Source organism: Salvia miltiorrhiza, chromosome 2 (genome assembly GCF_028751815.1).
Source record: "Salvia miltiorrhiza cultivar Shanhuang (shh) chromosome 2, IMPLAD_Smil_shh, whole genome shotgun sequence".
Taxonomy (NCBI): domain Eukaryota; kingdom Viridiplantae; phylum Streptophyta; class Magnoliopsida; order Lamiales; family Lamiaceae; genus Salvia; species Salvia miltiorrhiza.
In genome coordinates, this window is record NC_080388.1 from 44712317 (window position 1) to 44740110 (window position 27794).

The 27794-nt window shown below is 36.4% G+C and overlaps 4 protein-coding genes and 1 non-coding gene across 5 annotated transcripts; 2 read left to right on the forward strand and 3 right to left on the reverse strand.

Moving 5' to 3' along the window:
* The first annotated feature begins 3122 nt into the window (after positions 1 to 3122).
* TRNAV-CAC (transfer RNA valine (anticodon CAC)) lies at positions 3123 to 3196 on the forward strand. The gene has a single exon. It is a non-coding gene; the product is annotated as a tRNA-Val (tRNA).
* Positions 3197 to 12719: 9523 nt separating this feature from the next.
* Positions 12720 to 13394, reverse strand: LOC131009579 (uncharacterized). The gene has a single exon (XM_057936994.1). It carries the CDS (start codon positions 13392 to 13394, stop codon positions 12720 to 12722), a length of 675 nt encoding a protein of 224 aa, XP_057792977.1.
* Positions 13395 to 16818: 3424 nt separating this feature from the next.
* Positions 16819 to 17574, forward strand: LOC131009581 (uncharacterized). The gene has a single exon (XM_057936995.1). It carries the CDS (start codon positions 16819 to 16821, stop codon positions 17572 to 17574), a length of 756 nt encoding a protein of 251 aa, XP_057792978.1.
* A 3141-nt stretch (positions 17575 to 20715) lies between these two features.
* LOC131009582 (uncharacterized) lies at positions 20716 to 21924 on the reverse strand. Its single transcript, XM_057936996.1, has one exon. It carries the CDS (start codon positions 21922 to 21924, stop codon positions 20716 to 20718), a length of 1209 nt encoding a protein of 402 aa, XP_057792979.1.
* A 646-nt stretch (positions 21925 to 22570) lies between these two features.
* On the reverse strand, positions 22571 to 23095 carry LOC131009583 (glutathione S-transferase T3-like). Its single transcript, XM_057936998.1, has one exon. The coding sequence runs from the start codon at positions 23093 to 23095 to the stop codon at positions 22571 to 22573; it is 525 nt and encodes a 174-aa protein (XP_057792981.1).
* Positions 23096 to 27794: the final 4699 nt, after the last annotated feature.

The following is a 27794-nucleotide window of genomic DNA, read 5'->3' on the forward strand; positions in this document are numbered from 1 at the left end:
GAGCAACACAAAATGCATTAATAAGAATTGTTAAGTATTTTATTTTATTTATAAAAAGGGAAGCAGTGGTATGTGACGTTTGAGAAATTGTTTTTGTTTTTCTTTTCTAATTTCTGAGAAGGCGATTGACAAATCAGTAACTATAATCACAGATTATATTTTACTTAGCCTATTTAATTGACAGACCATCATAATTATTGCACTAATTCATCCAATTCAATTCCATTAATTCCATACAGATTTATCACAAACAATTCAAACAAGACAACCTAATAATGATTTCCATTCAAATTTCATGTTTTAATTACAAAAACCTTTTATATATATAAGCATGCACCCTCACCTTTCACCAACACCACTAAATTAAACTCTACAAGAAAAATGTCTCCTTCAATCATCTCATTTCCTACAATTTTCTTCATCTCCTCAATTCTCATTTTAACCTCAATGCCCAAACACATTGTTGCCACTCCTTCACTCATCCAAAAAGCTTGCTCCAATGATTCCATAAACATCGACACGGAGCTATGCCTCCGCATACTTAACTCCGTGCCGAGCATAGCATCCGCGAAGGACCAATTAAACTTATCGATTGCAATAATCGAGTCGGGAATTTCAAACTCGACAAACACGCTGGCGCACGTTGAGGAGGTGCTCAATGAAACAATTGGGAAATCCCAAGGGAAGGAGGGCTTCCAAGAGTGCAAGTGGTCGTACGATCAAGTGGTGGTTCGATTTAAAAGTGCATTGCTAGAAGTGAGAAGTGGAGAGTTCCTAGCCCCCACTTATGACCTATTGACTGCGAGCACGGATTGCATCAAAAGTTGCGAAAGCGCTGTAGCGTCGCAAAAAATTAAAGATGAAATTATTTTGAGAGGTAACAAAATTGTGCCCATATTTGGGATTTCTGCATTTTCGGTGGTTGCAGATCTTGATCAGCACACCTCACCCCCTCCTACCTCCCACCATCATTCATAGAAAAAACACATATGCGTTTGTGTATGTGATTTGTTTTTTTTTTTTTTCCAATTTATTTTAGGAGAAGGCAGTCGATATTGTTTGTATGGCTGGTTGAAAGAATATGTGTGTTCCTCGTGAAAATCGAGAGCATGGATGTAATATTTCGAGTGCATTTATTTATTTAAAGTCGTATGAGTTTATTACTTGTGAAATCTATGAAAATGTTTATTAGTGGTCTCTGTCGCTTAACTTTTAAACTAGGAAGATTATCGGTGTACATCGAAATTAAACGATATGTTTAAATAAATAGATATAAATATTAAATAAAATTAAAATATAAATATGTTTTATAAATAAAATAAAATAAAATAAAATAATCTTCATCAATTATGCAATAAATTTTAGAATTTAAAAATGTAAAATTTTCAATTTTGTCTAAAGTGTAATGATAATTATATTTATTAAATAAATTTAAATGATTTGATAATAAAAATTAGCATTCCACTTTATTACTATCGAGTATTACGCGTCATATCAAAATAAATAAATATTTCTTACACAAATATACACTATAAAAAAGTTGTAAAATTTTAATGAAAAGAAAATATAAAATATATATTTTAGATTTTAAATTTTTCATAACTTATTTATTTTTAATTCATTTTTTATGATTTTTATATCATATTAAATTTAAGATGCTTATTGAATATTTTTTTTGATCAATCATATTTGACTATGTTTAGAAAAGAATTAAAAAAAGAAAAAAAAATAGTGAAAAAATTGATGGGAGAAGAAAGAGAAAAATGAAGGGTAAAATGGAAGAAAAAAACTTCATTTTTATATATTACTAGTATGTGCCCGCTCGTGCGATGCACGACTTCATCGAAATTGAACAATAGTTTAAATAAATAAATATTATATATATATATATATATATATATATATATATAAGTAAATATAAACATATATGATCTCAATAAAAAATAAATTATCCACAATATAATCTCAATAAAAATATCAATATGAAAACATTCGAATTTTCAATTTTTGAAATAGCAATTAACTGATTTAATTGATAATGTGTATAAATATATAAATTGTGAAATATCAAAGCAAGTATAGATGATAATAAGTATCATTATGGATCATACAGTATTCTAAGATGTAAAAAACTATTTATTTACATATAGTATAACTATAGATTAATATAGTTTTCGAATACATATTTAAATCATATTTATGTGGTCATTTTGTTTATGCTCAAATTTTAAAATAAAGTTACTATCAACATATACAATTTTTTATCAATTGGAAAGTGGAAAAATAAAGGGTTTAACATGAGATATGTATCATTCATTTTCAAAAATAAAATATATGCAATTTCAGTAAATTTAAATAAATGTGCTACTACAAAATTAAACTCTTCAATTTACTAATATATAGTAAAAACATAAGAAAAAAATGAAAGAATATGGAAAAATGAATGAAAGAACCGTAACATTTAAAAAATGAGAAATGAGAGAGGATATGATATAGGAGAGAAGATAGAGGAGAGAGAGAAAAAAAAATAATTTTGTGACTTTAAACTATAATAATTTATTAATTTTAAATTTATTTTTTATAATTTTTACATCAAATTAAAGATATCGTCATTATCTTTAATTTAACACCCATATTGAATATTTTTTTATAAATTAAAGTTGATGATTTTAAAAGAGAATCAAAAACTACAAAAAGAAAAATAAAGTGAGAGAAATTTTGGTGGGAAAAAGTTTTCGTTAAACTCATCTTTTATATTATATATAGATATATAGATATTTATACATATTTAAATTTTTAGGCCTTGGAGGGTGTTTTGGGCCAATTCAGATGCTGCCCTTTTGATAGTTTTATTGTTGGGCTTTTATGAGCATGTGAGCCCATTCGAAATCTTCTTATTGAACCGACTCGGTCCAGATCCAAATAATAACATGTGTGTGTAATGTAGTAAAATAATACTATATGAAATATGTGATTACTTTTACCTGTATGCATCTATTATCTATTAGTATTTTTTATAACATGATCTGAGCGATCCAACTCATAAGTTTTTTTTTAGGGTCGATCCAACTCATTAGTTATTATAGAAAAGTGTTGTAGGAACTACAACATCTACTTGATGTGTCTGGGTGGTGTAGTCGGTTATCACGCTAGTCTCACACACTAGAGGTCCCCGGTTCGAACCCGGGCTCAGACATTTAAAAAAAAAAAAAATTGTATTGTTTTGTGTTCTGTTGGTGACATTTCCTTTTTTTAAAATTTTCATTTTATTATTTTCTTTTCTATAAAATATCTTACATACACTTTGAATTAAAATAAAGTTGAGGCTAATTATTTCTATGTTAAATTTGATGATAATAATAAAAAAGATGGAGAAGCGAATAATAATAGAATGGATTATCATATGCATATACAAATAAGTGTCAAGAGTTTGAATGGTGCCGATACTTTTCAAGTCGGTGAATAATATGGTTTGCCTCTTCAATATAGTTTAATGTCTAATTATCTATCGGTTCATTCAAAATGATTATGAATTTTTTTTTAACATGATTATAAAATGATCATACAAGTTCGGACTTTTGAAAATGATTAATTATAATTTTCTGTATTAGATTATTACATATCAGCTTCATATACTAATTCAATTATAATTGACTTAAAAGGATTATGTATATCCCAACATCTTAACGCCTCTCCTATTTCCAACCATTGAATTAATCCACCTATATTCCGGTTAACTCCAAATAAACAATGATTAGGTTGCTAGGACCCAAACCCAATGCTTCACTTAAATAGAGCCTAACACCTTTGCAAATATTGATAAATCTTTTTTGTTGGTGTCCTTTTATTTTCTTTCGAGGGAATGGAGGGATTTTGGCCATCTAAATGTGAAGGAACATTAATGGCTTTGTCTAACCACATGGGCACATACTTCCAATACTCATTCTTCAAATACAAAGCATCTTTCTCCCAAGTTTGGTTACCATCATGCTTCTCTTAAGAGCAACATTAACCTAACATATGTATCTATTCCTTGAACTAATCGAATCAATCTACTAATTCCCATTCAATATAAATTGTCGTTTAGTGAGCCGGAAATTTAATTACATACATACGTATGTGACATGAAAGGTCAAATGGTAAAAGACAAATGAAGTTAATTAGGTCTAGTCATGAAGTGAGGAGGTGAGTGTCATTTTTTCTTTTATTTTTATTTTAAATTTATAGAGTTGTCAAATTTTGTTTGAGCTGACCTAAAATTTATCTTGGGTCTGGTGGACTTGACTCGGCCCGACTTGACCTGATCACTTTGACAACTCTAATCATGTGGTGTGGTTCTTAGATCGAGTCAAATTTCTATATGTGCATAACCGAATGGCTAGGTTGGTATGATATGGATTATTGATTGATGAGCAAGTAATTTAACGATATACATTATTCATTAAGTGATAACAACTCTAATCATGTGATGTGGTTCTTGGATCGGATCAAATTTCTTTGATGTTTAGATCCAAATGGCTAGATTGGTATGATATGAATTATTAGTTGATGAGCAATTTAACGATATACGTTATTCATTAAGTGATAACAACTCTAATCATGTGATGTGATTTTTAGATCGGGTCAAATTTCTTTGATGTTCAAATCCAAATGGCTAGATTGATTTGATATGAATTATTAGTTGATGAGCAATATATATACTGATATACATATGATTCATTAAGTGATGAAAAATATTTAAATCCAAAACAATCACTTCATTTTTTTCATTAAGCAATCTTGAACTTCCATGGTTGGAATACATGTATGCAATTGAGCAACTAATTTGCTTACTATGCTTTTCTTTGTCATGCCCGCATAAGAAAGCCACTATTAGAAAAACGTCGATTGCAATAAAATTTTTTGATCATTATTTAAATTGTGTTAACGATCGATTCGTGACCGTTACTTGGTCATTGCATTTTTTTTAACGACTGAAATATCGATCGTTAAAAATGATTTATTTATTTTATTACTTATTTTACGATCGAATATACAGTCGTTGCATTAATCTAATTTTTTCAATTTACGATCGTAAAACAACGATCGTTAAGTTTATATTATTGAATTTTTTAATTGTTATTTATGAACGACTGTTTTTATATAATATTAATGACCGAATAATTGTCATTGGTTATGTTAATTTTATTTTTTTTTAAATATTTTCGATCGTTGGTATTTTTATTTTATTATTTTTTTAAAAAGCTTACGACCATTTTTTACTCTATTAACGGCCAATTTTTTGGTCGATGTTTTTTTAATTTTAAGTATTAACGATTGTATTTTCGGTCATTAAAAATCAATTTATACATGACTTTTGAAAATAAAGGCACACACACGTCCTTCTAAACGTAAACCTAGTGCCCCGCTCGTCGAATGCCCACACCGGCCGAACTCCCTGTTGCCGCCGCTCCACCCCCGTTTCTACCGTCGTAAATATACTTTTTAAATTAAATGGTAAAAAACAACAATCGTTTTTGCGGTCGTTAATTAACAACGCGATCGTTACTTAACCATCAAAATTATGGTTGTTAATTAACAACCGCAAAAACGGTCGTTAATAATTAAAAATATTGTTTATATCCGACAAATTTTTTATTTACAACGATCGAAATAACAATCATTGTTTGAAAAATACAATCGTTATTTTTAACAATCAAAAAACGATCTACACGATCAATCAAATAACTACATCTCGTAAAGATTGTTAATGCGATTGTTAAGAAAAATAAAGATTGTTTTTAGGATATTAGTGGCCTATTTTTGATCGTTAAGTCTCATTTTTTAATACCCTAGAAGATTTTATATTTTCTAACTACACTTTGAATTCAATATTAACAACCTAAGAATACCTAATCCATTAATAAAATGTAACACGTGTAATAGAAATCTAGTTTGAACACAAAAAACGTCTTAAAAATCAATTTGGCAACAATTCGATAACTTCAACGCTTGCACATTAGAGGATTTTTTGTTTTTTGTTTTTTTTTTTAGTAGAAGAGAAGTTGACTCAACAACTTTTGTGTAGGACCATAATAATATCACTCCCAACCATTTCAGAATATAGTGACAATACTATATACTTGGAATCTAATAAGTCTAATTTCAGATACTAATTGCAATAATCATAATTTTGTTTTGAGGTTAAAAGCTAACCAATGCCATGATCGATAACTCAAAAACCAACACTTCGTTAATTTATGAAGGAATACTACATTGCATGATACGATTGTCGCAACTCAAATTCATTTATTTTCGTTTAAAAAATTATTTCAAAATTATTAAATTTTTTAAGTTGTGAAGTATTTGTAACGACTCAAATTCAATTATATTAAATTTGTAAAAGAGAAAAAAAGAAAATGGTGCAGAGAGAATAAATATGCAAGCACATGATCTTATTATACGGACTAGATGTCTCTATTTATAAAATTATAAATATAGGCTTTAGAAATTGGTCATCACTCTATATTAGAAAAGATATAAATATATATTTTTACAATACTCCCCCTTGAATGACCATTCCAAAAAAATGTTGCCTTGTTAGAACCTTGATAGGAAAATTCAATGGGACAAAACCTAGTTGAGGAACAAGAGTACAATTCCCCTCCCCCCCCCCGCCCACCCCACCCTTAAAAATAGTCATTGTAAATCTTTGAGTCAGCGCATGACGATCTTGTGTACCATCTTTGAGTCAACGATCATGTTAATGGTGCCAATGCTTATGTGAATAAGTCCACCAAATTAACACTTGAGTGCATGCGTTGGAAGTTGATGTCGCCAACATCGTTGAGTTGTCCTTTGGTGAAAACCTCGTGGGAAAAATAGGATCGAGGAAAAGACTACATGTAATACATCCATTTATATTTTAATTATTAATTGTCTCGTTAAAAACATTGACTAAGAAAATCCTATAGGAAAAAAACTTAATAAGGAACAAAGAATACAATTATTTAGCTTTCAAGCCATTTGACCTTCAAGGTCGACCTAATCTTCAGGATTATTTAGAGATTGTTTCTCCCCCTCAAGATGACAATCATCAAACTCTTTGCATTATATTCTTGTAAATTAATTTTTCAATATATATATATATATATATAGGGTTAAGGTGCATATAGGCCCCTCAAGTGAAGGCCCTTAGAGCATTTCAGTCCTCTTACTAACTGTGTGTGCAGATTGGCCCTCGAACTCAAAAAAATGGTGCAGATCGCCCCCTCTGACTTAACACCGTTATGGGCCGTTAGTCAGAGGGGGCGATCTGCACCGTTTTTTTGGAGTTCAGGGGCTAATCTGCACCTTTTTCCCTTTTTGGAGTTCAGGAGCTAATCTGCACACCGTTCATTAAAAAAAAATCACATCTCATCTTCTCCGACCAACTTTTCCGGCGTCAATCGCCGTCAGATGAGGAAAATCACGAAATCAAGTTCCCAAGCCCCAAATCGGGAATTCCAAATCGGCGTCATTGCTCCCGAAAATCACATAATCGAAATGGAAACTCGAATTCTCCCTCGAACGTCACCGCCCCCAATTGCAGAATCACCCCCAACGGTGATCGTGACCCCAATCGAGATCGAGATCATGTTGGCCATGGTTTCTGATTTGAAGGCGTCCTTCTTCAACAGCACGCCGATAGTGTAGATGGCGACAGGCATCGTCGGCCTTTATCACCGGATTTCACCGGATTTGAGAGAAAGAGGCGACTCCTTATCGAGAAAAGCTAGGCGACTCGTCATCAAGAAAAGCCAGGCGGCGGGTTCACCGGATATTGTGGCGGCGATTTCCAATGGAATGGGAGAATTAGGGCTCGTCCTTGATGCTAAGCGTGTGCAGTCAAGCGAGCTCCGAGGTTTAGGGCCCAAGAGAGAAAGAAAGGGGCGGCGCCCTCCGCCGGCCTCGCCGGAGCTTGAATCAGCGACAACGACGATCAAATTTTGAGCGAGATAGATGAATTAATTAAAAAGTTAAAAGGTGCAGATTAGCCCCTGAACTCCGAAAAAACGGTGCAGATCGCCCCCTTGACTAACGGCCGATAACGGTGTTAAGTCAGAGGGGCCGATCTGCACCGTTTTATTGAGTTCGGGGGCCAATTTGCACACACAGTTAGTAAGGGGACTGAAACGCTCTAAGGGCCTCCACTTGAGGGGCCTATCTGCACCTTAACCCATATATATATATGAAAAAAATTTGACTAAATAATGAGCGAAGATTGGTAGGGAATTCAAAATTTGTGGAATGGGGCATGAGAATAATTGGCATTTATTTGTGGCTTGTGACTTTGTACGGACTGTTGGACTGTGGTTAATATGTCGATGCACTGCATGGATGAAAATACTAGTTAGTATATTAATTATCGTCACCTAGTAATTTTCGAAGTACATTAATATTAGGGTTGTTGTGTCGGGTTTTATCACTATAAAATTTCAATTAAGCATTATAAATGATAAAATAGAGAAAAATCTTGTGAAGGTCAAGAAAATCATCAAGGAATAAGAGGAATCAAGTGTGGACTCCGGACATCCTAGTTTCTCTGCTAAACACCGACAATCTGATGTTTCACGAGCAAAGATTTGAGATGAAAATAAAAAACATTGCAGAGAAACGAAGATAATTGAATAAAAAGAATGATAACTCGAAGATTTGAAGTGCTTAGCAACAAAATTATCAGAGTTTCCTTTAAGTATTTAATATTGTGCATATTTACAATAAATTCTATCACTATTTATAGACATTTCTGGAAAAACTCCAAGAAAAGTCAGACGAGAGCAGCGCTCTACTGTTCATCCATCTTTTTCATTCGCAATCTGCACTGTTCATCTCTGACTTGACGAGAGCAGCGCCTCCAGCAACTCCTCCACAGCGCCTCCATCAAGATCGGCGTGCCGGAAAGGCTGGAGAGAGATCCAGCAGCAGTAGTGGAAGAGTCGAGATTCAGCTGATCCGCTCGCCGATCCAGCAGCAGTCGCCGCTCCGCCTCATCGCCGAGAGAGCTCGCCGTTCAGCATCTTCGCCGGTTGGACCGAGCAGCAGCAGATGGGGCAGCCGCGCAGAAGCGACGTACGGACGACGGGCTGCTCCTGAGCGAGGCGGCTGCGCACCTCCTTGAGCTCCGCCGCCAACGAGCATCAGCGCCGACCCTAGCCGCCACTGGACTGGATCATCATCCTGCTGCTCCGGCAGCCTCGCCGGCCGGAGCTCATGATAAGGGAGCTTCAAGAACTCCTCCATCAAGCTTTAACTCCATGACTCATTCGGCTACTCGGGCCACCTCGTCAGCCGGAACTCAAGATAAGGGATTCCTAAATCTCCCCTCTGTTTCTGCGAATTTTGAACACCCTAAACATTCATCTTCTTCCGCTCGATCTATATCTGTCACGGTTGGTAACAGCGCGGTGAAGACTACAGAGGCCCAGGATGCCGCTGGGAAGACATCGGCCACAAAACCTTGTGATGCCGATTGCACGGCAGTTGATATGAATTCTGTAAATCCTAGCGTGGCCGATAACGCTAGGATTTCTTATGCCAGTGCTACTGTTAAGCGGCCCGTTAAACGGCAAGATTTAGCTGCTCATGTTTTTCATGATTTGCGTCCAACAAAGGAAGGAGATCAATTCTCTCTCAAAATTCCTAAGGCTTTATATTTAAAGGAGGTCCAAGCTTTTGAGCATGCACTAACAGGACGACTTCTGCTGGGGAAAGGCGATAAGCCACGTTCAACTATGGAGTTGAAATCGGAGCTTCAACAGATTTGGGGTATAAATTCTGACTGGCAACTGATTCCGCTGGGAAAGGGATTTTACACGCTCCGTTTTACTACAGCAACTGATAAAGCTACGGCAAAGGCAAAGGTGATCTGGGAGTTGTCAAAGGGTCTTCTTCGGCTCCGAGAGTGGACTCGCAACTTTGATCCATTCAAAGAAAACTCTCACTTGGCTAATGTTTGGGTGAGAATTCATTATCTTCCTATCGAGTATTGGAATCCACAAATTATCTCTGGAATTGGTCGTTACTTGGGCCATCCTCTAAAGATCGATGGTGCTTCGGCAGGTAGAGATTTTGGACATTTCGCCCGTATTCTTGTTGAAATAGATATGTCTCACCCTCTTCCTAATACTCTTCTTATTAATATGGAGGATTTTTCTTTTCATACTGAGTTTGTTTTCGAAAATCTCTCTCTTTATTGTGGTCGTTGCAAGATTACGGGACACTCCCCCGATAGATGCCGCAAGTCGAAGTTTGGGGGGATGAGTGAGCAGAATGACACTGTCAATGACAAGGCTAACAATGGGCCGCATTGGCAGGCGGCGATTACCTCAAATGAACAGGCTGCAAATATGCAGGAGGCTGCCACTTTGAAGAAGCAGCAGCAGGTTGCTCCGACGGAATCGGCAGCTAAACCTGCTGCGGCTTGGTCAAAGATTGCCGAACAGGCGGTAAAAAAACAGATTGTTGTTCCGGTTCTTCAGAAAGAGGCGGTCGAGACACGAAATGCATTTCAGGCTCTGGACATGGAGAATAATGCGGAGACTTGTTTGGATACGGGCGTGGATCCTATTTCTGGACCGTCTTTCGGGGTTCATTTATCTGAGCCGGATTTGTTGGACAAAATACTGGTTCCGATTCAGGGGAATAAAGATGTGATTAAAGATAGTGACTTGGTCATTAACGAGGAGGACTCTGATGTGGAGGAAACTTTGGAGATGGAGGCTCCGGATGGCACGGGTTTGAACAAACCGATTATTGACGAAACTGCTGTTGCTCTCGAACATGACCCAACTTTGGGCAAAAGCGGGGGTGTTTCGCATGAAGGTAACAAGGATTTGTCCGCTCTTGGGCCGGACAATATTACTAGTCGCATTAGTCGGTTAGAGGAGCAGGTTAGTCAGGGGATGCAATTACTCTCGGACAAGACGACCAAGGGGGGACGTGGCCGTCCAAAGGGCACGGGAAAAGGGAATGGGAAGTGAGCCCATGCAAGCAGTTCCGGAAGGTAGCATAAAAGGTCGCCTCAGGAGTGCGGGGGAAATGGGCTACAATCCGAGGAACTTTGTGGTTGATTATAGCAATAGTGATAGCATGAATGCAATGAATAACATAGTTCATAGACGTTGGTCAGATGAGATGGACGACTATCCTGATTTATGGGATCGCTAGTGTCTTCAGATTCCTTTGTTTAACGATCTCTTTTCGAGTTTCGTGCCCTTAGTCTGCGTTTTGTGCTCTCAAGGGATTCTTTTTACTTTTTCTTTTATAAAAAAACCTCTATTTAATAAAATATTTATAGACATTTCTAAGCTAAGGGCATAATTCAATTCGGCCAATGGAATGTATCTTGCCTCTTAATCAAATATTCCATCCATCGCCAATTTAAAGATTTTGCAGAAATCATCAAGTAGCAACTCGTGAAACACTTTAAAATCGAAAAATATCTGCACCACAAGAATAGAATCCGTGAAAATCTCTCTCTCTCTCTCTCTCTATATAGGGCCAATTTTATGCACCAAATAAACAATCATCCATTAACGGCTGCCATGAGTTCAATATTCTTCCATTTCGAGTTCATGCTAAACCGAAAATTGTAAGTATTATTATAAATAAATACATAATTGATGGAGCTAAGGTTAAGCTCATTTGAGTCTGTAATTGGTGGGTGAACAACCATATCGGCAAACCCCCGCGGTTTGGATAGTTACAAATGAATTATCATCATAAATAATCACCCTAAAAAGAAAGTAATTAAAGATAATGAAAGCACACGTTGCGAAAATAGAGAATCAAACCAAAAGAGGAAATGGACACCCCCACGCGCCACGTGTCTTACTAATTCCATTAATTTGGTTGTTGGGATAATTTTTTTTCAAGAATGCGTCAACTATTACGTCGTTTCTACCACTCCTCCCCACACGCTTCTCACGTGACGCTTCCCTCACCAAACAATTGAATTTTTTTTTCTTTAAAAAATTCAACATTTCTTAATTAATTAATTTTATTTCTCCATCTTCATAAAATAAAATAAAATAAAAATGGACGACTTTTTCTGACACCCAAAACCTTCTATCGGACGTAAACCCTCAAGAACTAGAAACTTGTGTGGATTATATATTTTTATTGAGTAAAATTAATGAAAACTACATGCGATGCAATTAAACTTTGTGAAATTCTTTCATATTATACACTTAATCGGTCCACCAAATTTTCACCTATTTTAGAATGATACGAATTTTTAAATTAATTAATTTGGTTGAGTGGTGGATCCAGAATGACAATATTAGTAAATATGAGATAATATTGAGGATTAACATTAGAGGGTTATATGAGATAAAATTTATCAAAAATAAGAACGAATCAAAATGAAAAAAAAAAAAAAAAAAACGAATCACCAATTAGTATATCAACTATCAAGTGAGTATATTATTGTTTTCAACCATAGAAACTAGTAGTATATTATATATGGACGATTTTGTCATCACAGTCGTACTTTTTTTTTTTGATCGGGAAAAAGGCGAAATTTTATTACTCAAGGTACCAGAGGTACCCAAAAGCGAGAGGAAACAAAAGTACAAACCGATACAAGAAAGAGGAGAAGGAGACACCATGGTCGTCTATCAGCCGTGAAGCAAGGCTGAATGGAGCCATCTTCTAAAATCAGGCAGGACAGTCGGCGTGCCAAACACCTGCAGCCAACCCTAAACTCTCGTCTTGATCTCACCGGTCATTTTATCTTTATTCCAGATGCCGTTGTTGAATTTGCATTCATTCCGCCCTTTCCATATGCACCAGATCGTGCACATCCAGCTTCCAAGAAGAAAACGCAAATCTTCTTTGCTCCCAAGGTTGATGAAGGCAAGAAAATGGTCTTTCATCTTGATGCTGAGTGCTGTCTGCTTACCAATCCAAAGCAGTAAGAACTTCCAGATTTCTTCGGTTTTTGAGCAGGAGAAAAAGATGTGCTCTGAAGTTTCGATCTCCGTCTTGCAGAAAGCACACTTAGCCTCAGAATTTTGCGTGATCACAAGTCTTTTCATCAGATTTTCGCAGGTCGCCAATCTTCCTCGAAGTGCTTTCCAAGCTGTGGTTATGACTTTGGGAGGAGTTGGAGCTTTCCAGATCATTTGCCAGATCAGTTTGTCGTCGAGGTCCACCGGAGGGCCAGACTGTGAGCTCAGTTCTTTATAGGCTGAATTTACTGTGAAACATCCGTAAGGGGTGGATTTCCATCTCCACCCATCCATTTTGCCTGCCTCCGGTCTGATGTTATTGATAGTCATGGCGAGGTTATGATTGAAAGTCTCTTCTCTTTCTCTTAGCGGCCGTTTCCACTCCAGATTCCACACCCATTCGCCGTCCTCCCACTCGCCCATACTGTTGATGGTACCGTCTTGATTATTGCTCAGGCGAAAAAGTCTCGGAAATTGATCCTTAAGAGGTTTTTCTCCCACCCACAGTTGATGCCAGAAAAGGATGGAGTTTCCTTCCCCCACATGAGCTTCAAGATTATCTCTAATCCACCTACCTCTTTCCCCCCAACTCAGACCAATGACGTTTTTCCACCATCCCGGGGAAATAACTCTCCTCCCCACAGGACGTAAGCCACTGCCATCCCACCAGGCTTCTCCATGTCTTTCTTTAATAACCCGTGTCCATAAGGCTTCTTTTTCCGTGAGGAATCGCCAAATCCACTTAGACAAAAGAGCGATATTAAACCATTCCAAATTTTTCAGACCAAGACCCCCTTCGCTTCGATCTGCACACAAATCCTCCCATTTAACCCAATGAATCTTTCTCGTCTCTCCTTCTCCACCCCACAAGAAATTACTCAAAAAGATCGAATTTCGGTGAGCACACATTTGGGGATTTTAGAGTAGGAAAAATGGTAGATTGGTAAAGACAAAAGAACAGAACGCAGCAAGACTAACCTTCCTGCAAAAGAGAGCTTACTGGTCTTCCATCCCTTAATCTTTTTCTTCACTCTCTCCAGCAGGTAATTCCAGTCCGATGCACGAGAGAGGCGCATCCCAATCTTAATACCAAGGTATTTTGTTGGGAGATCTCCCAGACTACAATTGAGAACAGTCGCCATATTCTCCAATATGAGTCTCTCAATGCCAACACCCATAATGCAGCTTTTGTCAAAATTCACCGAAAGACCGGATAGCAATTCGAAAAGTTTAAGAACACACTTGAAAGCCCACGCGTTGCCTGGTTTGTTAGAGGCCACAAACATAGTGTCGTCCGCGTATTGTAAATGGGAGACACCAATCTCACCTTTCCCAAGTTTGAAAGGTTCCAGAAGATCCCTTTGTACAGCCCTCCGAATAAGTAAATTGAGACCTTCCGCTACAATCAAAAAAAGGAAGGGTGAGAGCGGGTCTCCTTGTCTAAGACCTCTTTCTAACTGAAATTCACCCGACGGACTCCCATTGACTAAAACATTAGTTGTAGCGGATCTAAGACAGCCGGAGATCCATTTTCTCCAATTCGGACCAAAGTTCATTCTCTCAAGCATTTCCTCAAGGAAATCCCATTCCACCGTATCATAGGCCTTGGCGAAATCCACTTTGAACAAAGTCAAGCCTTTCTTCTTTTTCTTGGCCTCCTCAATAATCTCGTTTAAAACCACGACACCATCGAGAATGAATCTGCCTTCAATGAAGGCACTTTGACAATCTGAAATAATCAAATCCATAACCTGTTTCAATCTTGCTGTGAGAACTTTGGCGACCACTTTATAAAGGCAATTGATCAGTGAAATTGGTCGAAAGTTTGAGAGCTCAGCAGCTGCTTCTTTCTTTGGAATAAGGACCACGAAGGAAGGGTTGCAACCCTTTGCCAATTTGCCATGGGAGTGAAATTCCTTGAACACCGAAGCAAGATCTTCTTTGATAAACTCCCAACTGTATTTCATGAAATGGAAGTTGAACCCGTCTGGGCCCGGGCTCTTATCGCTATCACAGCTCCAAATCGCGTCCTTAATCTCTTCTTCAGAGAATGGTTGGTCCAACAGATTTCTTTTTTCGTCGGGAAGTTTCCTTTGAACAAAGTCCGCCGGAAGAATTGGTCGGATACGATTCCTGCTCCGAAATTGATTTTGGAAGTGATCCTTGACGATTTTCTTCACCTCAGTAGGAATCTCGATCCATCTGTCCCCCACAAAGAGACCAGAGATGTCGTTCTTCAGCCTTCTTCCTTTTATACTTCTATGAAAAAACCTGCTATTCGAATCCCCTTCCTTCAACCATCGAACTCTTGATTTTTGGGCAAGGATGCAATCTCTGTTATTAAGTTGGAGGATAAGATTGGCCTCCGCTTCGTTCCTCTTATCAATCACAGTCGTACTTCTTCATCACAGTCGTACTTAATGCGTATCTATGAAAACTAGTATAAAATGAAATAAAGAATCAATAGATTTTGTAGAGAGATGTTATCCAAAATATGTTTCAATTTATTTTTAATTAGTTTATAGTTAATCTTCTTCTTTTACTTTCCCAGCTACACGAATTTGAACGAGCAAAGATATTTCGATCTTTTTTATTTGTTACATGGCCCTTGTCTTTAATTTAATTTGTTATAGGCAGATGACTCATATTTCTATTAATTTTTTATCCATTTTTTCTTAAACTCATGCTTGGACTCACGTTACGTATTTAACTAAAAAAAAAGGCATAACAGGTATGATATGAATGAAATTCAATCTTTTTTAATCGGAAATTAAAGAACTTTGACACTCTCTTGGTTGAATTGGCAATAAATCTAATATATTCATAATATATATGCAAAACGTATTGGATGTGGGTACCTAGATTATATATCATAAGAAAATTAATGCTTTGGGTTCAATCTCACCTGTGTCCGGATAATTTTCCTACTTTTGTGTGGATAATTTTTCCATTCTTGTGTGGATAATAGTATCGTCTGTGTGCAAGTAATTTTCCCACCTTTATGTGGTGTATATATCTCGTTGCGTGCAAGTTGGTTATTTAATTATATAGTATTAGATAGCTCTCTTTTTTTTTAGAGAAACTTAATTGAATGGTATCTTTAGCATTTGTAAGATTTTCCATCTTGAAGCTCGTGTTCAGTGTTGAAAACATCAAATATGCTCACTCATTACTTATGTGTTCACCTAAAATTAAAAAAAATACTCTATTCGTCCAATTTAAGTTAATCAATTTCTTTTTGACACGGAATTTAAAAATTTAGTGTTTAGTATTTTAAATGTGTTTGGTAATAGATTAATAGAGTGAATAAAGTGAAAAAGTGACAAAGATCTTTTCTAATTTAATTCATATAAGGAAATTGATTAATTTAATTGGGACGGTTCAAAAATAAATATTCATCCAATTAATTGGGACGAAGAGAAAAGGATTGGTTCATTGGGTGAAGTGGGAAGAGTTGTGCTCCGATCTTGGTTCAGGGGGTTTGGGTATTAAAAATCTGGATTGGTTCAACATAGCTCTTATGTCAAAGTGGATTTGGCGATTTCTAACTGAAAAAGATCTTTTGTGGGTTCGGGTGATTAGGGCGAGTCAGGGGGATTTTGACTAGGAGGGGGAGGGCCTTCGAGTAAGGGGAACCAGAGGAATGAGAAATGGGTGGTGGAAAAAGGTTCTGAGTCTTAGCTGGGGAGAGGGGGGGAAGTGGCTTAGGGAGAATTTGGTTTTGAAAATTGGGGAGGGACAATCGATCCTGTTTTGGCACCATCAATGGGCAGGGGAGAGGAGTCTGGCGGAGGTTTTCCCTAGACTCTTCCATCTTAGCAACAAACAAGATGGGTTTATTAACAAAATGGGAGTTTGGGTTGAGGGGCAGTGGTGTTGGGATTTCTCGTGGAATCGGGATCTCTCGGGGAGAGAACTTGATCAGCTTTCTAACCTTTTTTCTATCATCAGAAAATTTCAAGTGGTGGCAGGTGAAACAGACGGATGGAGGTGGAAAGCATCTCCAAACGGAGTTTTCTCCGTCAAGACGGCTTACAAGTCTTTGTGCCTTGAGACAAATCCCTCCAGTTCCAGCCGAGAAGTGTTGGAGTGGAAGCAGATCTGGAAAGCTCCAGCTACTTTTAAGGCTGTTACAATAGCGTGGAAAGTGCTTAAAGGGAGGTTGACAACGTGCGACAATCTTCAAAAAAGAAATGTGGCGATCACAAACATGGAGGCAATTTGTGTTCTTTGCAAAACGAAGGCTGAATTTATCGACCACCTCTTCTTTGAATGCTTCAAATCGGAAGAAATTTGGAAGGAGATTATTCGTTGGATTGGGAAACAAGCAGCAAGCCAACAAAAAGCGAAGGAACATTTGTTAGCTTTCACCAATCTTGGTAACAAGAAGGATGTTTCTTTTCTTTCCGGAGTTTGGATTTGTACAATCTGGTGCATTTGGAAAGAGAGAAACGATTGCAAGTTTAACCAAAAGAAGTGGAGTAAAGGTAAGTTGGTTGCTGAAATTAAGTCCAGAATGTGGGGATGGAGGATGGCCTTTAACTGCCCAATCTTTGCTACGGAATTCAGGCAATGGTTTACAATGGTTAAGCTGTCCGATTAGTGTCCTGTGTTCCTTTTCTTGTGTTCCTTGCTTGTTTTTCTCTTTTGCCTCTGTAATCTGCTTTCTTCTCTCTTTGGGTACTTCTGGTACCTTTTCTCTATAAACCTCTTTCTCTTTGTCTGATAAAAAAAAAAAAAATTGGGACGAAGAGAGTAATATAGTCTTTAAATTGAAAACTAATTAAAATCTGATTGTGTCAATTTAAATAATATTTTCACATAATTGTAGGTATGTTCATTGTATGAACTTATAAAACTGATGAAATATATATTTTTTTATGATGAAATGTTAGTATAAAATTTGATGGAGTCCCTTTGAGTTGGGCATGGAAGGTTAGGCTTGTACCAATAATTAGTTGTAAATTAAAAGAAAAAAAAATCGAAAAGATAGACCAAAATTAGGTAAGGACATTTATGGAGGTGGCACAAACCAAATTATTAGCATATATATAAAGGCGTGTGGAAAGAATAATATGTACTATTTTAGGCAATCATCTCGAGAAAGAGATATATACTTTCAACATTTGGACCAACTTGTAAAAAAAACTAATTCCAATTGCATATAATAATTGACACTTGTTCCTTGTGTCTTTAATTTTAAGGTTGAAAATCAATGTCCTACATCACAAAGCCTGAAGACATAATACAATCGTAGGGTTCCTTACTGAATATTATTATTTTATTTTATTATCCTATTATTATTTACACATCTCTAATGTCATAGCGTGCACACTATAAAATTGTAGCAAATTTTCACTTTTTTCGTAGTAACGTGTCTATTTAATTTTAATTTGGATATTATTAATTTATTATCCTGTGTATTTTAAAACAAATTATGATGCAAATTCTAATATGCGAACTTTTTCTTTGATCTCCTTTCGCCGCCGATAATTATGTCGTCATTCAGTCTTCCGCAGGACGGCCCTAACATGAACTCCAAATTGCTTTGGAAATATCGTCCTCCACCACCCGGGTAACACGATGATGAACGGTGATCATATGTTTGATATCAAAAAGTTTATTTTCTTGAAGCAACGACTACAGATTCCCCCAATCTTAGACCATCTTTATCAGTAACCATCCAACTATTTTTAATATTTAATTAATTTCTCTTTCTTCAACATCATTAATATTCATCCCAACCCAACTACCTCTATTTTAGTTCATTTATCAATGACCACCTCAACCATCCAACCACCCAACCACAACATAATTTTATAATTTTTTTTTATTATTTTTATTCGTAATAATTTTAATAATATTAAATATAAATTAAAATATTATAAAAAAATCAAAATACAAAAAATAACAAATTAATAAAAATTTAAATTACGACAAACTAAAAATATAAATTACAACAATCCAAACTCAAAATAGAAAAAAAAAAACAATACATACTACGCATTTAATTATCATCTCCAAACTTTTGCCATATATGCTCGATCAAGTCATGTAATAGAGAGTTGTGATCTTCTCTATTGCGAAGTTGGGACCTAGTTCTCATATAGCTCGCTAGGCTTGCAATCCTATTCGTAGAGTATACGAAATCATTAGTTTCCTCTTTGTTGGGAACTTAATGAAATATCATAATCCTTGTTTTGATGATACCAAAATCAATAGGTTTCTTTTGTAATAGACTAGAACTGCTCGAACTCAAGTGTTAGAGTTCTTTTTCTAATTTAGTTGCAGTTCTAAAGACTGAAGACTGAAGAACGAAGGACTGAAGACTGAAGACTGAAGTTGCCGACTGAAGCATCAGTCGAAGAATCAGTTTTGACTGATTACTTAATGCGTGCCACGTGAAATCAGCGGACTGATACTAAAGTCAAGTATCAGTTAAACATTCTTCCTCGGACTGAACCTCCAACGTTCAAAGGAAGCCACACACTTCAGAAGTACAGCCGCATTAAATGCAGAGATCTCAGGATCGTCCTTTCTCTGGAGAGGTCATTCCTCTTTGGTGATTACCTTTTCAGAGATGTTGCATCTCCTGGTCTTCAAGATAGCCGTTCTCACCAAACAAGGAACCTCGAAGATTGAAGCCTCAGCCCAAGTTCAAATTACTCTCTAACGGAAGAAATCTTGAAGACCTTCTCCGCCAACGGATCTATTCAAGACTTCTCCTATAAATAGCGCTTGAGGATCACTTCAATCTTCACCGATTCAACGACATAAGCTGAAACTCTGTCGAAATTGTTTCTCAGCTAAAGCCCAGACTCTCCAAAGTTTGAATCGAAGAAGAGAATCCCTAAAGCCAAAAATCAGTCACTGCTGATTACATAAATTCTCTTAGACCTTAGGTAAACCTCGTTTATCCAAAGCCTAGGTCAAACTAACTGCAAAGAACTTGCAAAGAACTTGTTCTTTGCAGTTTAGTTGGCAAGTTTTCAAACCTTCCTTCGACCGACAGAATCGAGTGTTTGAGTTGTGAAGGAGTTCAGGAAGGTACTCTGTCTCCGTGAGATCCTAGCGCCCAGTGCGTGCTAGGAGTGAGAAATCCAACAAGGTGTATTGGTACTGAAGATTGGATCTTCAGTTGTTTCGGTTATGTGCACCCGCAAGCACACGTTCAGGTTTGTTGTGCACCCGTAAGCATGAGCATCGGTTTGCAGTGCACCCGTAAGCACTTGCAGAGTGAAGTTGTTGGTCTGATCAACCGACCGTGGATGTAGGAAGTATTTTCCGAACCACGTAAAAATCCCTGTGTTATTTACAACTTTCAATATTTACTTTATTACTTGTGCTCTTCCTTTCATAAAATGAAAACTGATTAATTGCAAAGAGAAACTTAAGACTAACAACGTGCTCAACTCAAAGGCTATTTCGAAATAAAAGTTTTTCACTGCGTGTGTTATCAGTCTGACTGATCTATCTTCTGATAGTCAGTAAGATTTATAGCATCTCTGTTCATCAAACTCGACCGAAGCCTTACGTGCATCAGTTAAGTTCTTTTGACTTAATTGATAACTCCTTACTGAAGAGCTTTCAGTATCAGTCGTCAACCCTGTTTTGGTCAAAACTCTTTTTAGTAAACAGGTGTCTGAGTTTGTGTTTAAAGTTTCGTTTTGATCTCTGTGTAAAGATAAAAAAATAGCCTATAGGTGTATTCCCCTCCCATACACCTATTCGAGACCCTCCAGACCTAACACTCTCCATCTTCACTTCGACGAGTATTCTGTCTTAGTCGATCTTCGATGAATTTTGTAGGATCATGATTGTTAAGGTAAATGCTTCTTTCATCTTCCATTATCATATTATGCATGATGATGCAAGCAATCATTATTATCCCCATAATATCACGATCCCAAATAAGACAAGGCCGCTTGATAAAAGGAAAATGCGCTTGTAAAACTCCAAATGCTCGCTCAACATCTTTTCGGGCAGCCTCTTGATGTTGAGCAAACAGCTGGTGCTTTCGAAGTTGTGGAGCAGGAATAAATTTAATAAATGCCGCCCATTGAGGATATATACCATCAGTGAGATAATATCCCATATTCCTTTCGCGACCATTAACGATATAATTGACCTTAGGTGCTCGACCTTCCAAGATATCATCAAAAATAGGCGATTGGTCAAGTACATTGATATCATTTCTTGAACCTGGGGTTCCAAAAAATGCATGCCAGATGCATAGGTCTTGTGATGCAAATGCTTCCAAAATAATTGTTGGCGTACCGCTTCGTCCTGCATATTGCCCTGCCCATGCAGTAGGGCAATTTTTCCATTCCCAATGCATACAGTCAATATTGTCCATCATGCCTGGGAACCCTCGCTGTTCTTCGATATGAAGAAGACTTGTCATATCTTCTTCAGTTGGCTTTCTGAGGTACTCAGCTCCGAAATTGGAAATGACACCTTCAACAAATTTGATGACTGATTTACGAATGACTTGGGCACTCATTCGTAAGTATTCGTCATGCAAATCGGCTGAGGTGCCATATGCCAACACCCTCATAGCTGCAGTACATTTTTGAATTGGAGACATACCAAGACGGCCAGCTGCATCAAGGCGTTGTTGAAAAAATCTATCGGTGGCGACGAGCTTGTTCATTATACGTTCGAACAAAGGCTTTCGCATGCGAAACCTTGTTCGAAAATATTCTGGGGGATAGATTTGATCTTCTGAAAAGTACTGCTCGAACACACCTTCATGACCTATCTCACGTCTTCTTTCAATATACTGCCTCATTCCTCTAACGGCATGATTGGTAGGTTGTACAGATAGACTTGCGGCATGGATGACCACATCCTCAATGATGCGATCAAGTTGGCAATTATGTTCAGCAACGCTTTGTTCCCATGCTTCATCATCGCTAGAATTTGAAGCATCAATATTAGAACTAGGGGCCATTTTTTGAAGAGGAGTTTTTTCTATGTAGAGTATAGAAGAGATAATTGTTCTGTCATTTGAGAGAGTACATGGATAAATATATAAGCAAGGGCATGATAAGTGTCACATGCTATCTTACACAAACTATCGTGACAATAATTCAGAAATCACATGGGTGGTGCCACCGAAAGTAAAGGGTTTTGGAACTATCGTGACAATAATTCAGAAATCATATGGGTGGTGCCACCGAAAGTAAAGGCTTTTGGAACTATCGTGACAATAATTTTAGAGCTTCCTCATCTGGAGATAACTGGTTTTTTTTCATCAACGTATTCAACGTAGATGCTTTCATTTCTTTTTCACGTGTGATTCTCATTTCACGTAGTTCAGCAGTGAAAGCATCTAAAAATATCGAAGATTGTGATTATGTTTGTTTTCATTTTCGTTTAGCCTTAGCTTTAGCTTTATCCCTACTAATAGGACGATGAAATTTTGAAGTATCACTACATGGAGTTTCTGGAGTGGCGTCGGTTGGAGGATCCACATCTTCATCTATCCTCAATTTTTTTGAGATGCTGTGACTTTCGTCAACACTGTCTTCATCGTCTGGGTGAGAACTTCGTACGTAACCAGTACTATCAAACACCTTATGGTGATTAAACTTAGGTTAACCATAAATTGCTTGAGTAGTTTTCTCGATATCCTCTTTGGACTGACCGCTCGCTCGTCGTTCATATGCTTTCTTGTATGCAGCAACCCACAAAGTTATATTTTTGTTGAGGCGTTTGTAATGGTTCCTCAATGATTCCACGCTCCTTCGACCTCCAATTTCTGGATTATCTGCTCGACTATGCTCATACATAGCTGCAACAGTTTTCCAAAACAAATTACTATTTCGGTTAGTGCCAACAATTGGATTGTTACTGACAAAACACCAAACAGACATTAGTGATATATCTTCTATATTAGTCCAACTTTGCGCATTGTTGGAAGGGTTTGCAGAAAATTTTTCAGAGGTTTGGTAATATTCAGAAATAGGAGAATCAGTTGGATTATGCGAGAGTTCTGAATTCATAGCATAATCAAACTCTGGGAATTCATTGGAGCTTGGAATATCAGCAAGATTTGGATAATAGTCTTGGGAGGGATTGAAATTTTGAGAGTTGAAGAAAGAATTATCGTCTCGATCCATTGAAAAATAGAGACACAAATAATAGAAGTTATATGTAGAGAGGATAAATGAGAGAATTTGAAGGTGTATTGAAATATAGCAAGAGTGGTATCTATTTATAGAGAATGAAAAAATATAAATTTTGGTATAATTTTTTTGTTTTTTTTAATATTATATATAAAAGATATAATGATTTTTATCAATTATCTAAATAAAATCTACTCTACCAATTATATAACAACAAGTGTCACTATATCAATGAATTAGATTTTAGGGGAGAGAGAGACCAAGGCTGGTCCGATTTTTCCACTGGTCAACCACCTCTTGGAGACCACTTTTAATTGTTAATTTTTTTCATATAACCTACATGGAGGTTGACCATGTCTTCACATTTCTGGCCGATAAACTTGGTCTTATGGCCAGGGCCGACCCTTTAAACTATATTTATCAGCAACCACCCAACCATCCAACCATCTTCAATATTTAATTCATTTCTCTCTCTTCCACATCACTAATATTCATCCCAACCCAACCACCTCTATGTTTGTTGATTTATCAATGACCACCCCAACCACCCAACCACAGCATTATATATAATTATTTTTAATCATAATAATTTTAGTAATATTAAATATAAATTAAAATATTACAAAAAAAAATTAAAATGAAAAAAATAACAAAATAATAAAAATTTTAATTACGACAACCGAAAAATATAAATTACAACAATTCAAACTCGAAGAAAAAAAACAATACATACTAAGCATTTAATTATCATCTCCAAACTTTTCCCATATATGCTCGATCAAGTCATTTAATAGAAAGTTGTGAGCTTCTCTATTGTGAAGTTGGGACCTAATTCTCATATAGCTCGCTAGGCTTGCAATCCTATTCGTAGAGTATACGAAATCATTAGTTTCCTCTCCATCTTCACTTCGACGAGTATTCTGTCTTAGTCGATCTTCGATGTTTTCTTTCAATATACTGTCTCGTTGCTCTAACGACTTGATTGGTAGGTTGTACAGATAGACTTGCGGCATGGGTAACAACATCCTCAATGATGCGGTCAAGTTGGCGATTATGTTCAGCAACGCTTTGTTCCCATGCTTCATCATCACTAGAATTTGAAGCATCAATATTAAAACTAGAGGCCATTTTTTGAAGAGGGATTTTTTCTATCAAGAGTATAGAAGAGATAATTGTTCTGCCATTTGGGAGATTACATTGATAAATATATAAGCAAGAGCATGATAAGTGTCACGTGGTATCTTACACAAACTATCGTACAATAATGCAAAAATCACATGGGTGGTGCCACTGAAAGTTAATGTTTTTGAAAATATCGTGACAATAATGCAGAAATCACATGGCACCCAGAAATCACATGGGTGGTGCCACTGAAAGTTAATGTTTTTGGAAATATTGTGACAATAATGCAGAAATCACATGGGTGGTGCCACCGAAAGTTAATGCTTTTGAAAATGTTGTGACAATAATGCAGAAATCACATGTATATGACCACCAAAAGTTAATACTTTTTGAAAATGTCGTGATAATAATGCAGAAATCACATGTATATGACCACCGAAAGTTAATGCTTTTGGAAACGTAGTGACAATAATGCTGAATTAAATTACATTGAAATTACACAAAATGAAATTACATTGAAATTACATTGGAATTACACAAAACGAAATTACATTGAAATTGCACAAATTAAAATTACACAAAACGAAATTACATTGAAATTGCACAAATTGAAATTACATAAATTAACCCTACAACAATAATTTAAATAACACAATAATTAAGAACAAGCATCATAAGTTCGATTATATTCCATAAAGTTCTGCCATTAGCCGACGTTTGAGACCTTCTTCTTCTGGAGATAACTGGATTTTTTTCATCAATGTATTCAATGTAGATGTTTTCATTTCTTTTACACGTGTGATCCTCATTTCACGTAGTTCAGCAGTGAAAGCATCTGAAACTATCGAAGATTGTGATTCTGTTTGTTTTCCTTTTCTTTTAGCCTTAGCTTTAGCTTTATCCTTACCAATAGGACGATGAAATTTTGAAGCATCACTACCTGGATTTTCTGGAGTGGAGTCGGTTGTAGGATCCACATCTTCATCTGTCCTTGATTTTTTTGAGCTACTGCGGCTTTCGTCAACACTATCTTCGTTGTCTGGGTGAGAACGTCGTATGTAACCAGTACTTTCCAATTTCAGTTCCCAGTTCGGATAGTTGCTCATAACTTTTTCAAACACCTCATGGTGAGTAAACTTAGTTTTACCATAAATTATTTGAATTGTTTTCTCGATATCCTCTTTGGACTGACCGCTCGTTCGTCGCTCATATACTTTCTTGTATGCAGCAACCCACAGAGTTACATTTTTGTTGAGGCGTTTGAAACATAGCCTCAATGATTCCAAGGACCTTGGACCTCCAATTTCTAGATTATCTGCTCGACTTTGCTCATACATATTTGCAACACTTTTCCAAAATGACTTACTATTTCGGTTAGTGCCAACAATTGGATTGTTACTGACAAAGCACCAAGCAGATCGACATTAGTGATATATCTTCTATATCAGTCCAACTCTGCGCATTGTTGGAAGGTTTGCAGAAAAATTTTCAGAGGTTTGGTGATATTCATAAATAGGAGAATCGGTTGGATTATGTGAGAATTCTGAATTCATAGCATAATCAAACTCTGGAAATTCATTAGAGCTTGGAATATCAGTAAGCTTTGAATAATAGTCTTGGGAGGGGTTGAAATTTTGAGGGTTGAAGAAAGAATTATTGCCTCGATCCATTGAAAAATAGAGAAAGAAACACTAGATGTTATATGTACAGAAGGGAAATGGAAGAATTTGAAGGTGTGTTGAAATCTAGCAAGAGTGGTCTCTATTTAAAGAGAACAAAAAAATATAAATTTTGGTAATTTTTTTTAATATTTTATACTCCCTCCGTCCCGGCTTTTGGTATCCAGTTGAGAACGGCACGGATTTTAATAAAGTGATTGATGTGTTGTGAGTGGAATAAGGGTCCCACATTTTATGTGAGAGTTAAAATAATTAAAGTGGAATAAGGGCCCCACTTACTTTTACTAAAAATAGAAATGGATACCAAAATGTGGGACGACCAAAAAAAGAAAGTTGGATACTAAAAGCTGGGACGGAGGGAGTATAAATGATATAATGATTTTTTATCAACTATCTAAATAAAATCTACTGAACCAATTATATGTCAACAAGCGTCACTAAATCAATGGATGAGATATTAGGAAAGAGAGAGACCAAGAGCGGTATATTTTTTCCAGTGGTCGACCACCTCTAGTCCTCCCACTTTTAATTGTTATTTCTTTTTTTTTTCATATTAGTGATGTGGCAGTCGACCTAGTCTTCAAAATTTATACCGATAAACCTGGTCTTAGTAAGGCCAAAGGGGCAATGGCCTAGGGCCCCTAAATTTAGGGGCCCCAAAAAATGTAAAGCTCACTAGTATTAGTAGCCCAATTACAAATATATATATCCATGGAGAATGCTAAATATTTTGAGAATAGAGAATGCGTTCGAATAAGTTTATAATTTCGATGAATAAATCAATGTATCGTATGAATAAGATTTTTGGTCTGGGTTCGAATCCTGATAGGGGCGAGATTTTCACTATTTTTACCGTATTTACTGAATACATTTGTTCATTAGTTATGTTGATCTGTTCGTAAAATTTATAGATTTATTCGTTATTCTTCATTCTCTCAAAAAATATAATTCTCCATAGATCCCTCTCATATATATATATACACACACACACACTATTCCTAATCAGCAAGACATCAACGTCTCTTTCTCACTTTCTCAATTTTATTTTTGTTCCCTAGCTAATGTTTCTATACACTAGCTCTACCCCAAAAAAATATCTATATATTATTCATATCTACACAGTATACCTCATGTTTTAGGTTGCTTTCCTAATGTTTCTATAGCATATTGAGTATTGTTGACTATACTAATTACTGTAACTTCAGCGAAAAGAAAATTTTCAAAATTAAAATTGATAAAATCATATTTACATTCTACCATGTCTCAAGAAAGGTTGAATGATTAGCAGTTTTATGCATTGAACATGAAGTATTAGAAAAGCTTGATCTTTAAGAAATTATTGATGATTTTGCTTTTCAAAATGCTAAAAGATCTAAATTATTTCTATAATTATTTGATCATTGTTTTCTAGTTTATTGCACTTTATAGTTCATGTTACAGGTGTACGACTATTTCAAATTTGCTAGAAGCTTCATTTTTTAGAGGGGCCCATTTTTTTCCGTTTCGCCTAGGGCCCCCGTGACGGAGAGATTTAGTTCTTGTCGTTGTGCGGAGACTCTCCGTGCAAATAAATTTATAAGTTTCCTATGCCCACAGTTAGGTTCCGCTAGCGGTAAGTATAAGGTCGATTCCACGAGGAGTTGGTGTATTCTTCTCTCTTGTCACGGTCACGATCACACACTTGGGTCAATGTGCTGGGGACAAACGGCTTTTTCCAAGAACAAGAAAACTGAAATCAAACAAAGAAAAATATTAAAAGCAAAGATAACCTGTTCTGGGCACAATCTCCTTAAGTCTGGACAAAGTCATCGCTCATAGGTTCAAGGAAATTCGTTGTGCCCGTATATCATTGGTTATGGGCAGTCGATCAATAGGTTGTGCCCCCATTCGGT

Bases quoted from the DNA above. Each gene is read 5' to 3' on its own strand.
- LOC131009579 (XM_057936994.1), bottom strand. From the start codon at position 13,394: ATGGGCGAGTGGGAGGACGGCGAATGGGTGTGGAATCTGGAGTGGAAA.
- LOC131009581 (XM_057936995.1), top strand. From the start codon at position 16,819: ATGGGAGTTTGGGTTGAGGGGCAGTGGTGTTGGGATTTCTCGTGGAAT.
- LOC131009582 (XM_057936996.1), bottom strand. From the start codon at position 21,924: ATGGCCCCTAGTTCTAATATTGATGCTTCAAATTCTAGCGATGATGAA.
- LOC131009583 (XM_057936998.1), bottom strand. From the start codon at position 23,095: ATGGATCGAGACGATAATTCTTTCTTCAACTCTCAAAATTTCAATCCC.